The sequence below is a fragment of the Falco biarmicus genome, chromosome 14, assembly GCF_023638135.1.
Source record: "Falco biarmicus isolate bFalBia1 chromosome 14, bFalBia1.pri, whole genome shotgun sequence".
NCBI classification, from domain to species: Eukaryota; Metazoa; Chordata; class Aves; order Falconiformes; family Falconidae; genus Falco; species Falco biarmicus.
Genome location: NC_079301.1, coordinates 9,905,332 through 9,920,069, shown reverse-complemented (window position 1 = coordinate 9,920,069; position 14,738 = coordinate 9,905,332). Strand labels below are relative to the sequence as shown.

Here is a 14,738-nt window from a genome sequence, read left to right as displayed (position 1 = left end):
AAACCTGAATCACAGACATCCCAGCTGTCCAAAGACAATGGAATCGTCAGAAACGTATTATCGTGCTGCACACATGAACATATACATGCAGAACACCTCGAACACCTCTAGCATTAAAAAAATGGAATATACAAGTGGGGTTTGTTGGGTTTTTTTGACTGGTTGGGGTTTATAATGCAAGTTTTTCTGCGGTTCAGGTGTGAGGGTTGTTTTCCCTTCAAGTAAGGCACAAATATACACATCCTTCAGTTAGTTACTCTGGGGTGGGGTGCTGTTTGGTCATTTGTTTTTACATGTAGGAAGTACCAAACTATTTAGCACCCACAAAGAAATGTCTACTTCTCTTTTCAAAATTAGGTGCCTTCTTGTCAGCAGAATGACACAAAAACTGATCAGATGCAACCACAGAGAAGTTTTTTCTTCCCCCTCCCTTTATTAATGAAGAATAATTTAATTCTTCCATATTTGACTATATGGGAGGACACCGATTATAGCAGAATGTTAGCACCGAAAGTATTTTCTGGGACTAAGTAAATTAAAGATAGCATTGTTGCTTTAAAAGATGACAACTTTTATTTCTGAAGTTGTTTAGATGATCAACTGCTGGCTAAGGCAGATTAAACAGCATATTAAAATGATTCAATTTTGCAACAACAGGAGTTATTTTAGTTTTTGAATGTTTTGTGCATTATCAATTTAAGAACTGTGCCAGTCTGGACCGAGAACTAATAGACCCAATTTAAATATAGGGTCGCAATGGATAAATTATGTGCAGAAAAATCACATAACCTCTCTAAGGGATAATGCTATACACGCTATTTGAGAAGATTATTTTAGTTTTAGGACTCTAAAGCACCTTACCATAAGCATAAAGTGGCTTTAACTTGACACATTAAATAAACACCAAACTGAGCAGGGAAACAATTAATTATAACACTACACCCACCACTCGCCATCAAGAAAACCGTTCCAACCAATGCATATCCACCCAAGTGACAGAAGACAGGTATGGATTTGAAAGGGCAAGTGACAATCAGCATGAGATTACATTACACTGCTAACAACACGTCACCAGTTGGAGAACTTTCCAGACTTGGAACTTCTCGGCAAACACCGCTTACCCAGTCATGAACACAGTACAAACCAGCCAGATTTTCCAAGCAGCTCGCCTACTCTGCAAGCCTTCCTTTCCCATTAAAAGCAGTAGGCTCACTTTCTTCATGTGTAATACAAAGCGTTCTAGATCCACACCTATTTGCTTCCCACATCAAGATCAAGTTGCAAACATTTCACGTGTCAAAGGCACCAGTTTTCAAATCATATACTAAAATTGTATTTGGGCAGATGTTAAGATCCAGAAACCACGTACAGAGGGAGTTTAACTGCAGTTAACCCACAAATGTACCTGAACCAAAACCAAAAACCAGCTTTTAAATATACGAGAATGTTTCTACGTTGAACCACCTATCCTTTCTTCATGGAAAAAAAAATAATTAACAGTACACCCAATGCTACCTTTCCAATATATGCAAAACTGCATATAAATTTCTAGTCACACAAGAGCAACTTCTGTTTCATCAAATATTCCATCACAAAGAACACATTACTCTTCCCTAGTCAATCTTGAAAAAAATTAGAGATTTTATTTAAATGCAAGTCAACACTAAAGCTGTGAGGTTTTACTTTATTATTCTTTAAATCATGTTGGTTAAAAAAAATAAAAAAGTAATTTGGAAAGCTAAAAGCATTTATTGGAGGAAACACTTTTTACTGAAGAGATTATTCCTTCCACTGATGTTATGAAAACATTTCCTCCTAAACAAGCACAAACACTGTCATACACACCATACTGAGACCAGATGTGACCAATACAAGTACTCAAGAAATAAGAAACTTGTCATCTCCTCAAAAAAAAGAAAAATCCACTAGATTTTTTCCAGTTCTTTCTTTTCTAACTTTAACTCTTACATGAATGTATTCACAAGGCTTCATATGAAAATGCCACCATTCAAATCTCAAATGAAAACATACTTATAAAATATAAATAAAAAAGTGCACTTGCCTAAGAACAACAGACAAATTCATAAACCTAATGAGAAGAAGAGAAAATGCTTGTAATGTCACTGGTATAGACGGAGAGAGGCATGTCTGCTAAATAAAATCAAGTACAACAGAGTAACTAGAGGGAAATAGGATGGAGTAAAGAGGTACTCTGGGATTACTAGAGACTGGAAGTTGAAGATAAAGAGAACACATCATAACTCTGCTTTAAGGAAAGCTTTTACAATTTTTTTTTCTTCAAGTTTCATCAAGCATCATTCATTAAACAGCTGTTTTTCATGCTAAGCAGAAATGTGACTGACCAACACTGCTAAATGGCCATATGCATTCCTATGTATACTGAGTGCCAGCAGTATATAAGAATCACTCATACACAAGAGTAAAAAGTGAAACAGACTGGATATGCTTAAGTCACCATAAATGCACCCAGCAGAAAACGGGCACTTGTGTGCCTGTTTTGGAAAAAAAAAAAAAAAAAAAAAAAAAAAAGAAGCAGAAAATCTGTAACTTCTAATCCAAGATCAAACGTACAGTGAAAAATTGCCTCAGAAGCAGAAAGCAGCACGCTGCTCAGTTTGATCATCCTACAAGAATGATTTAACTGCTGCCAACATAACTTCAACTGTTGTCATACTCATACAAACATTCAGATTTCTTCAGTCTAAACTTGCTAAAAAAAACAAGGTTGCTAAATGTCAATACAACCTTTGGAACAGAAATAATTGAGCATTTATGCTTCAGAAGAATGCTTAAAACAGTTGTTTAAATATATTAATCTAGTTAAATGAAAGGTTTAAATGATTAAATGCCATTAACAATCAATCAACATGAAGAATGTATAAGTCTTAAATGGCATTAATAGAAAATTGCTAGTCATGAATGATGCCATTTGATGCAGTAATATTTTCAACCACCTACAAAGGAAAACAAATTGAAACACTCGTATTCATGCTGCTATGTTTCATACAGCGGTATAGAAAAGTACCCTGTCAGTTCCTCAGAAACAAAAAACATCAAATCAAAACTAACATTCTTGGCATGATGAAGCTCCTATACAAAGGAGTGCCAGAAACTTTTGTGCCAGCAGCTACTTCATTATAAACTTAAGACATCTAATCTTATGTTTTCTTTTCCATTTAAGCATGACATTCTTATTCAACTACAAAAAATGTGAAAACTAATCAAGATATAGCATGCACCTCAAAGATTTTCTACAGAAAGATACTACACTACAAAAATACTATTTTTTTCTTGTTTCTTTGAAAGAATGAAACCAGTCATTCCAACATAAATTAATCAGATGAACCAAACCACCATTGCAGGCGTACAAAGTACAGCACAAGATAATATAAACAATTTTATAGCTTTCAGGTTGACTTAATAAAGGAACTATTATGTTTTAAGTAAGAACTTTATTTCAAGAAAGGAAGACACTGAAATAAGGTTGCTGGAATTTCTTCCAGGATAAGGTTATCATCTCAACTCTTGCTTTAAATCATAAAGCACAAAAAGATTAAATAGCAGGTAAAGTGTAACCAAGACAGACAGAATCGCTGATTTCAATATATTGTAAGACAGAAATTCATTTCCAGTCATATGAGGAATGTTTTCAGCATACGCTGAAAGACTGGATAGCAACTGTTATTGCCTCCTTGTACTAAAATTGGCCTTTGGATACCTAAAAGCAGATGCAATGGCAACTGGATCAACTAAATCAAAAAAATCCACAGAAATCTTGAACTGTTAAGACTAAGGCTGGGGGGCAGGGGGAAGTGAAGGTGGAGGTCCTCTTGCTTTGAAAATCACGTAGTCCATCTCTGAGGAACAAATTAGCTTACAAATCACTAACCACATCCTTTCATTTCTTAAGTCACTTGTTAATTAGCTCTTCCAGAATTCCTCAGTTTTCCAGATGGGGAAGGAAAAAAAAAAAAAAAGAAAAACAAAAACCACACACACGACCTTCCAGGCTGTCATTCTGAAGAAAACTCATGTCTCTGCAGGAATTCAGACACTTCCAACATACCTGTCATGAAGCACTGCTGACACCTCCCCTCTGAGCACAGAATGATCCATGCCTCCCAGGTTAGTAACTCCCCTGTTGACCAAAGGAGATAAAATGTAATATGTAATTTTAGATGAGACCAGACACACTGAAGAGTGTTTAACATGGCAGAACAAATGAAGCTGCAGCAAGTGACACCTGAAGACCTGTGGAGTCCATCTTTTGGTTTTGGTAACAAGTCTTGTTTGAAGAAAAAACTAAATCACAGAGAGCCACAAAGGAGATGGGACATTCTAAAATTTATTCAGGCATAACAGTATCTGTGTGCTATCCATCTCTGTACTACCTTTTGAGATTTTTACAGAAATATGTCCAGACTATCAACAGCAGGAGAAAAAAAAAAAAAAAAAATCAAGAATAAACCCCATCAACTGAAAAGTCTGAAGTTAAAAAAGGACACAGGCAAAAAAAAACCAACAAACAAACCACAACATAGATCTTGAGTTGGAAAGGACCCATAAGGGTCATCATGTCCAACTCCCTGCTCCTTGCAGGGCTATAATACTAAACCAAACATCAGCACACTCCCTGCCATCCTCAAGCTTTAGGTGCTTTGAGCTACAGCTACCAGTGTGTACAGCTATGGGGCCAGGGCTTGCAGTTTGTACTGGGATGGGGCCCAGTCTGTACTGGGAAGAGGCCAGGAGATCCAGTTTGTACTGGCACATGGCTAAACAACCCAGTTTGTATGCAGACAATATTAAAAATGCCCATCTCTATGAAAAGCCTTTATCACAATCTTCCACAAAGCTAGTGCACACGCACTCTTCTCTGCATGAATTCACTCCCTACTGCTCAGCTGCGTTGCCTGTATTTCTGCGACTACCTTGACTACCATAATCTTCAATGAGTCATCTTCTGGCCCACAAAGGCAGGATCTAATCTAGGATGATAATTTCTAATTAATTTGTTGTATTGGGTTTGCATGGCAAGGTTTTGGTAGCAGAGGGGCTACAGAGGCAGTTTCTGTGAGAAGGAAATAAAATCACAGTGCTCTATTTCAATGCAAGGACCAACTTTGCTGTTCCTCAACTGCTGAAAGTCTGAATAGGAAAGGTAGCAGATTTGGGCCTAACTTGAAGCACAAACAGTAAATGAAGTAAGAAAATTCCTTTGTTCTCTTATTTACTCATCTCTGTTCAGCTTATAGAAGAAAAGGTTCAGAAGGATCTAATCACAATTTTCCAATACCTAAAATGCCATTGTAGAGAAGATAAGAGGGACTCCCTTCACAAGGACGCACTTATATTTTTCCTTTTTTCTTCATTAAAGGTATTTCTTAAGAAGGTGCTAAGAACTGAATTGCTTCCCAATTAAAATCACCCTTAAGTCACTTCTGTCACCACAAAGCATTCCAGACAATGAAAAATTCTGTATAAAAAAACCACCACCGAACTTTCCTAGTCATTCTCTTTGCCAACAAAGCATTAAGAATGAAAATGAAATTCTCAAGTTGAACTAAGTCTTCAGACATTTTAATATTATAAAGCCTTGGGTGAACATGACAATATTTACATCAAAACAATCTTTTCATTTCTTCTTTTCTACCCACATACTACTTCGAGTCTTTGGACAGTTCTACATTTATACTTTTCATCTTGCCTGCAGTACTTACATCATTAAGGATGGGGAATTCTGCCTGACTGGCAACTCATTTGCCAGGGGGCAGTAAAGAAATTGCAGGATCATTTCCCTTGGCAAAAGAGTGAAGACATAGGAAACATGAAGGTGCTGTTCCTCTAAATGGACTTACAATTTCAGACCAGCAAAAGCCTTTAACAAATGCAGCTGCATTGATAAATGACATTTATCAATATATGTCATCTATTAGGATAAACTGGGAAAAAGCCACACTTCACAGGCATATGCTGCCTGTATAAAGAGTTACCGTCGAATACACTTTTTTGAAAGGTATTTCTACAACATCCTCAAGATGCAACCTTTTCTCCCTTGTTATCTACTCAGGTAAAATCTACCTTTCACAAAATTAAATTTTTCTGGTTTCAAACAAGCTCCACATTTCTTAAACCCTTGAAACTTCTGAAATGTCTTCCTACATTGTCCCTTCAGCCACATTAATTTACCACAGTGCATCCATCCAATAGTCCTGCTTCCCTTCACATAAAGCATAAAAAGCTGTTTTCTAATGCCCTTCAGGGCTCAGCTTTGCCGTATTTGCAACATTTGTTCCCCGTAATTAGATCAACCTTTGGCAAACTGTCCAACAAGCACCTCTGTTTACTTTCATGTGACCCCTTACACAAAGGAGCCTTAAAACACGAGCAGTGAGGATTTCTCCTTCAAAACCACCACCAAGTCAGCAACGACACATGGCACTTGACAGCCAGAGTGCTGATACACCATAACTATTACTTCTTAGTAACTCTGATTTTCCGTAGATTCTCATCTGCACCTTCTCCTTCATTCTGCACTCCAAGTTACAAGCACTTTGGATGAAAGACATTTAGTTTTACCTTTGTATACCAGCACTGCTTGTCAGGTGAGTATTCACACAACATTACTGAAGAAGAGTTTCTGCAAACTAGATATTGAGCTGTACTTTTCACTTACACAAAAAAAATTAAGTAAAAGTATACCATCTTCAAATTCAAAAGAATGAAAGATATATATTTATCAGTCAGTTGTGCATGTGGATAAAGTAAAAAAAAAAAACTGCTGCATAATGAAGTTCATAAATTCCTTGAATTTTTGTTTTTATTTATAATTATAACACAAGACTGCCTCCAGTAAAATAGACTATCACTGAGCCTTTGCAGCAAGAACCAGGAGTTCAAGGCTGACACAGCACAGGTAAGCATTACAAGTGCAAGTAAGCAATTGGTAAGGTAACACTTTGCCTCTTGCAAACCCAGTACAAAAAGTTGATTACCTCTGATCAAAACGAAACACGGTAACAGCTGCAAGCCAATTGCCAAGCACTCTGCTAGCACAGTAACAGCAGAGACTCAGCCCTTTCCACCAGCAGCTATTCTGATCCAGCTGCAAACACCCAGATGCTGCTTAGAAACAATCATTAAAGAGGGCATCAGATCAACATTTAAAAAAGATATTCCCCATGGACTTTTCAATTTAATTGAAAAGACTACAAGAGTGTTCCTTACTACATTTTTTTTAAAAAAAAAAGTAATACTGTTTTCAAAGATATTCAGTTTTGGCTTCTTGAAGCAAAAGCAAGAGATCATCACTAAAAACAAAAGTTACATGAAACTGTCCAAAGCCTAAAATTTAAGGAAGCTTTGTTACTCAAAAAGACAACCCACTTCATATTGCACACAGGAGTTCATTAAAATTCAGCAGGAGGCACATGCTGGATCAGTTCACACTTCCTGAAATGCCATTTACAAGCAGTGCAATTTCAGGTAAGCTGCATACACCAAAAAGGAAGTGAGACTGTTTAACAGAACAGGATCCACTACACTGAACTCCATAATACAAAACCATATTTAAAATCAGTGCAAGTAATTCTTGTTCTATGTAAACCATTCTACTATAAAACTAGCCTGTACAGCAGACAGAGCACGATTAAGTCAATGTAAACACCCGGCTTGTGAAAAATACACTCTAACACACAGGATGCAAGCCGGCAATGGAAACTTTACCAATGTGCACAGCGTAAAGCTCCGCAAGATCTACTGCCTTACCCTGATCATCCTAAAACATGTCACAAAACAGTCCAGAAAGATGCCTGCACCAAATCAGAATACAGTTTCACTGCATAGCTACAGCAATCTTTTATAAAACATACAGACAGCAAAATTTAAATAAACACAGGGCAAGAAAAACCTTCACACAGCCTTAATGCAATCAAACCTATAATCTCAAAACCATTCAGCAATTTCAACCTCTGCACAACATCTGCAGGAACACAATCTTGCTACTGTGCTCCCATGCTAAAACAGGATTATTTCATTGCCTAAGTACCAGCATCTGTGCCCTAACAGATCATGGCTCTGAAGTCAATCTATGTTTTGGCAGTTAAGAGCTTCCTAACCTGGACTTTAAGAGCGACAAATCAGACAATAACAGAGTCATTGTTAAATTCCAAAGCAAACACAGAATAGCATTTTATATAAAATTTATGTAACTAAAGTTTAAAAGCAGACCTCTCTGCTAATATACTCATTAAGCGACATGTAGGACAATACGCAGCTGGAGCACACGCTTTTACTGAAACTCTAATGCACTAGTTTGAGTCTGCCACGAGTCAAAGATCCCTCCTCTCTTTGTAGATTATTTCTAAAGTTCGTCTGTTTCAAACGAGCTTCTTTCCACACCAATGACCTTGAAGACGACACTGCCTTGTGTCTAAACTAACACAGCAGCCTGCCTGCTACAGCTTTGCAGCCAACAGCCTCTGCAAGAGCGGAGACGAACAGCTCTTGCCCACCAGTACTTCACCATCCAGTAGACCCCCCAGACACATCCCTCCAGGCTGTAGTGGAAGGGACACCTCTTGCCACATCAACCATTTCAGGCAGTATTTCTGGCGCTGGATATCAAACTGTGAAGAATCAGGCTGGTGAGTCCCATGCACCTGACATGCATTACAGGTGGCAGTAGGGTTCTCCCTTGCCCCCCTCCCTTTCCATTCTTCAAATGTCCTTATTTTACTGCCAGCAAAGGTAGCTTTTACCTGAGGATTTCCAAGGACAAAAAAACTACCTTGTTACACAGCATCACACCTTTCCCACAAACAGGGCAAGGACCTGAAAACTCACCCATTTCCACAAGCAGCAGCATGTGACACTAGGTCAGAGTACAGTGCAAGGACAGTCCCAACCCCCTGCACTGAGAGTAAAGTAGCAGAACGCAAAATTTTTACAATGCTGAGGTGTGTGTACCAAAACATTGTTTTAAATGAAATATTATTTTAAATACAAGCCCACTCATCAACTGGTTCATGCTTGGATTTGCACAATGAACCAAATGCAAACTCTCACAGATTTATGGCAAGATGAATAAAAATATTACGAAGCTTATTAATTGACCCAAAAATATCTAAGCAGTTTGATGTAGACATGTTCTTAAAATGTTTGAGTCCTCACAGATTTACCTTCAGTGTAATGTAAAGGACTTGCATTTCACCTGCATCTTCCATCGCTCATAAAGCCTTTCACCTACAGCTACAACTTCAGCATAGTTCATTGATCACCACCTATACTTAATAAATGCACACTGCTGAATCCACTGACAAGTTTGATTAGATAAGCATGGCACGTAAAAAAAAACACACAGAAGCAATCCCACAAATAGAAGTAAAAGAAAAACCTGTATTGTCTCCAAGTAGACAACAGGACTCATGACATTTGGATCCCACTTTCTCCTCACTAGCAGTGAAAAAAATCCTGGTAAAAAAACCACCTGCTGACTGCCAGTTACTCTAAGAGCATAAAGCTTTACGTGGTTACTAAGATCAGAGAAGGCCAATGGAACATATTAGTCCATTCACGAGGAAACCAAATAGCTTAGACACATCATGTCCCTTCCGTGTCCAACTTGTCACATACACCCCTAATCTACTTTACTGAGGGCACAGCTCAAGTACCTTTTACTATTGTACAAATTAGACTCACTCAGACATGGGCAGATGTCAAGTACAAGAAGGCACCCTCGTTCAGCCTGTCAGGAAAAAAAGAATCAGCATAGGGAATGGGTGCCTATCTCCGTTTTGGCTGAAGTACTTTATTTCTACAATTTTAAGTTAAATATTATCCAGTATACTTAGGAATTAATGTTGTTGAAGTTTATGAATGTAGGAGTCAATGCTACTACATGAAAAAGCTTTTATTACACATTCTTAATAGCAAAGACACTTTTTTATGTAATGGACTAAGTTGCAGTCCATATTTCAAGTCCTTTAAACTTGCTGCTTGAGCATTCAAAAGGCAAAACATTTTTCCACTTTTAACCAGAAATAATGCATGTTCTAACTGCACAGTAACAACCACGATAAAAACAGCAGTAACAGGTAAATAGCAATTTCCATTATACAACCCACAAACTTTATATGACCACATAAATACCACTCTACAGAAAGTAGTATTACAGCGCAGAGATAAGCCAAGTTTATGATCATGTAGAACTGGGAAAAGAAACCCGTTCCTGCGCCTCCAACCTGCAACAAGGACTGACTCTATTCAATTCACAAGCTATCCCACTGTATCTCACCCGTATCTACCCTTTCAATAACCCCCTAAGAACTAAAGGAACTAGCCAGATAGATACTACCTGTTATTGCAGCTACTAACGCTGACAGAGAGGAGTCTTAACGCAGGCAAATCCAGAAACACTGCTCACAGTGGGTGTCACTGGCTATAAGCCTTATCCACTCTCTTAAGTATCAGAGCACAACCTGACCCAGCCATATGCTCGAGACCATGAAAAGCTGTCTGCAACGCAACTAAAAGGTCCTTAACAGCAACCATCTGTACGAATTAAATGCTAGCCCCACAAAATAACTGTTGTCTATTTTTCACAGAGCCTTTTCTGAAAATTACTACGCTAAAAATAGTCAACATCTGTAAATACACTCAAAGAAAAACATATGTATTATCAGTAACTCTGGCATCACTATGGAAATATTTTAAGCTATGTAGACTGATACTCAGAACATTTATATCTAAACTGTATCTCTTGTAAAAAAAAATATCGCTCTAGTTCCAATTGTATTAAGCTGTTAACGACGAAGATATCTTATTAGTGAAAATAATGAAGTTATTATTCAACTGCAATTTTTTCCAAGTTCTGTAGCGATACCCAGCTGGCAAGTAAATAAAACTGCACTTTTCTAAAACACTGTACCTGTCTAAAACACAAACTTATGCAATCATGTAGATTAGATGGCCACACAACTACTACTTCCCTCATTCACCCTTATACCTTCTAGAAAGCTACAGCAAGAGTTTAAAGAACATTTTCTTTTTTAAAGGATGAATATTTTTGGTTATGAAAAAGCTCATTTGTCCTAAGCAAGCAGCCTAGAAAGCTGAAGCAAAAGAATCTGAACCAAACCAAGTCTATAGTCATACCCCCTCACTTCATTCCTAACAGCAGGAATCTCTGTTGTTGAGTTTGGAGAATTTAAACAGGGACACTTTTAAGCACAGTGCCATCCATGAATGAAGCAGCCCAAGTAGGAGACCCCTGAGCAACTCCTACCTGACTACCTGGGTCAGAGGTGGGACTGCCAAGAGATGATGGTCTCGGGGGCAGGCTGGAACAGCTCAAGGAGCTGCAAAAAGCAGCTCTGCCCACAAGATCTAATCTAGGGACTCTGCCTGAGCCCTGACAAGAATCTGAAAACAAGAACAACGTGTGCCATGACCAGTAAATCAAATAATCCACTACTATGGTTATTCATAAAAGGTACCACAGAATATAATCTTATTATTAAAAACATTCATTATTATTCTTAAGAGTTATTAAAGAATGTTCCATATTATCACTGCTACTCAGCCAACTGTAGCAAAATCTCCATGGACTCTGGCCACAAGAGTGTGATCTCAAGGTCAAAGAGTACATCAAATTAACACTATCTCCTGGGTAAGTCAGCTGGATCAGCACAAGGATTTCCCCTGCTGCTTCATAAAGAATCCACCACCCTGCCAGGACGCTGTTATAAAGAAATTCTCCTGGAGCCCTCCTGAACTGAGAGCCAAAGCCTGGAAGAAGTCAAGGGAAAAAGGTGACTACATGACAGTATTAGCTTGAAGAGGATTTTCTCTTGACTGAAAGCAAGACAGACTACCAGACACTATTTGCAGATACCAAACCTCACTCTAGAATGAGGAAATTAATGCTTAAGCATTAATGACAATTTTTTAAGTAGTTACACTAAACTACAAATCACGAAATCATATCTATGAAAGTATGCAAAGGGCTCCAGGAAAAGGAAAGCCTAAGAAACATTAAAAAAACCTTTTCCTTAGATCTAGGTAACAAAAAAGGCAAATCCCATGTAAGAAACCAAATTGGTTCCTAACTAGGAGTTAAAAACAAAAAAAATTTCATTATATAGCATAAATACTATAAATGCAAAAGAATTTAGAAATTGAGGTGCCTGAGGTAACAGCAGTTCTCCTCTCTTGAGCCCTTCAGTGCCAAGAAAAGCACTGAAGTTGTCCACAAAGGTACCATTCTCCCAGATAATTATCATTAGAACAAAGCAGTAGCTCCAGAGTATCAAAGCTTATGGTTTAAAAGGCGGCACTCAAGACCACATTACTCATATTATATTTAAAACAAACAAAAAAACTAAGCACAAAGACTATAATGGAAAATCCTATAATTACTGGAATTTTGGCCAAAAAAAAAAAAGGAAACATTGGGACTAACTGCAGGAAAGGAAAGAGCTGGCCAATGCATCTATACCACTAGAAACATAGCATATTTATGGAGTCCATCTGACAAGCAGGACATTTCATCACCTAATTGTAACCATTTAAAAAGTGGCCTTGTTTCCACAAAAGTAAATCCTTTAAATACTTATTTAGGTATAGTTATATTATGTCACAGAAGTTCATTCTTTCCTGTAATATTTTGGAAGCGCAGTTTAACTGCATGATCCCAGAACACTGTTGTGTTCCAGTAGATGGGAAGTGAAAACTTTCAGGAAAGCTTCTATTGACTGCTACTACTCCTATTTTCTTTATGGCAAATATATCAGACTTCCAATCAAAATCAGACAAGGACAATAAAGCATTCATAACCTGTCACAGAATAGGTAGCACCTGTAAGCTTGACAGAAGAGCTTAAGTACCAAGTTAACCCTACTGAGGTTAACCCATTTACCCAAAGTCATTGGGTTTTACCGATGCCTAGCACACATGCTGCAGCCAACAGTAAAAGCCTTCGGTAGACTGATCAGTATAAAGAAGTTAGGCATCATGGTTAATCATTTATGAAACCATACATATTCTATTGCTTTTTCCAGTTCTACTTCAACTATCAGCTTTGTCTGTGGTTTCCATGAAGGGCTCTATATCCACAGCTTTCCAGAACCAAATGAAGCTGTCAGGCAAATGGCACAGCTATTCTAAATTAGTGGGAACAAAAACATAAATTAATTCCCACATTAGCATTTTGGGCTTTGCAGAAAACACACATCGGTTACTCACAAAGTGTCTCTCCACATCATCTCTGATAAGCGGAAATATCTCCTCTGTTCTTCATGCACCTGTAGTCAAACAGAAAAGAATTGAAGCAGAGTCACAGGCAGACATCCCAAAATAGCATCTGCTTCTCAGATCTCACAGATTTTCACAAAACCAACCAAGACTCATTCTAAACATTCACACACAATATGACTTTTCCCCCATTTCACTGACTTTTTCGCGTAAAATCACAGAGATAAAGGAGCACAAAAGGAAGAAAACTGCTTCTTGTTTGCACGTATTACACTGCTCTGTGCTGTGGAAACAAGGATGAATTATGAAAACTAATCAAGTGAACAGAGAGAGCACATGCCCTAGATTTTTCAAATAATCTCTTGGTTTAACCCAGTTGTTCCTGAGCCTGCCTATCCCGTGAACAATTTACTGAAATGGAAGCTGTGACTCATTAAAGCCACCTTTTATTTTAAGAGGGAGAAAAACAGTTCAAATTATTTATGTGCAAGACGTAATCACATTAATTTGTACAGAAGAGGCCAAAATTTTAAGGAGTTCCATGTTTAAGATCTAATATAATTGATAAATATTCCGTGTTCAATTTTTTTTTTTTTTTTGTCTCAAGAATATCTTACAGCCATTAACTGAAATGAGAGACTACAGACTACTCAAATTTGTGAACTCGTACTTCCACTTGAAGGGACAGTGGAAAAGGTGTAATGTTTCAATTTGCTGACATCATTTAGCAGCAAGCATTACAGAAATAAACTATGCAACACTCCTGAAAAAATACCACACTTCTGACTTTTGGTCTTTTGTATATTTTCCATTGATAAACCTAAGTGAATGATAAAAAGGTAGTAGCTGTATGAATTAGATATTTCTTTACTATTTACTATTAACTCACAGCCCAAAGGAGCAATTCCTACCCCTTAATTAATACTTTCAACATGCACAAGTAAAACAGTATTTTTAGATATGGTCACGAAACATTAAATATATGTAACAGATTTGAAATAACAGGTCTGTTTATACAAAAGAAAAAACAAACTTCTGCAAATCATCCTCTCCCCTCCAATTCCTCTCTATCATTACACATAAAATTCTGACTTCAGAGTAGCTCACAAGCAATGGTAACTTAGGAGCCTCTCTAAAATTTTACTTTGGTAAAGCAGATTTAGACATTTAGGGGAAAGAAACAGTAGACAATATTTGTAAACATGAATTATAAATTTAGTCTGTGCTTTGCAGTACTTTAAACATGCCATAACAGAGGCGGCATCAAACAGAATTGCTTAACAGCACCTAACTTGCCCACTCCCTTGCACTGACGCTAAAGCAGCAGGTAGAATAAGATGGTTCTTAACTCCTGGCGTTGCTGCTTCTTAGGACATCCCCTTGTTCCAAATAAACTTCAAAACTTTCCTCTATTAAGTAAGTCTGATGAATAAATAGAACATGTTTTATCTATCCTCTATCATAGA

At 37.5% G+C, this 14,738-nt stretch overlaps 1 protein-coding gene across 11 annotated transcripts in view; it reads right to left on the bottom strand.

Annotated features, from left to right (window-relative positions):
- Positions 1-14,738, bottom strand: part of KLHL13 (kelch like family member 13) — an 84,597-nt gene that overhangs the window by 52,307 nt on the left and 17,552 nt on the right. For 3 of the 11 annotated variants that reach the window (XM_056359710.1, XM_056359709.1, XM_056359705.1), the window contains 2 exons: positions 13,264-13,322; positions 4,088-4,159 (listed from right to left, as the gene is read on the bottom strand). The exons of 2 other annotated variants lie outside the window; for them this stretch is intronic. In XM_056359710.1, coding sequence (XP_056215685.1) covers positions 4,088-4,159; positions 13,264-13,283 — 92 coding nt within the window. In that variant the 5' untranslated portion in view covers positions 13,284-13,322. Of the gene's footprint in view, positions 1-4,087; positions 4,160-13,263; positions 13,323-13,473; positions 13,493-14,738 lie in introns of those variants that run through there. 6 more of the 11 variants (XM_056359706.1, XM_056359715.1, XM_056359707.1 and 3 more) reach the window with 3 other exon arrangements.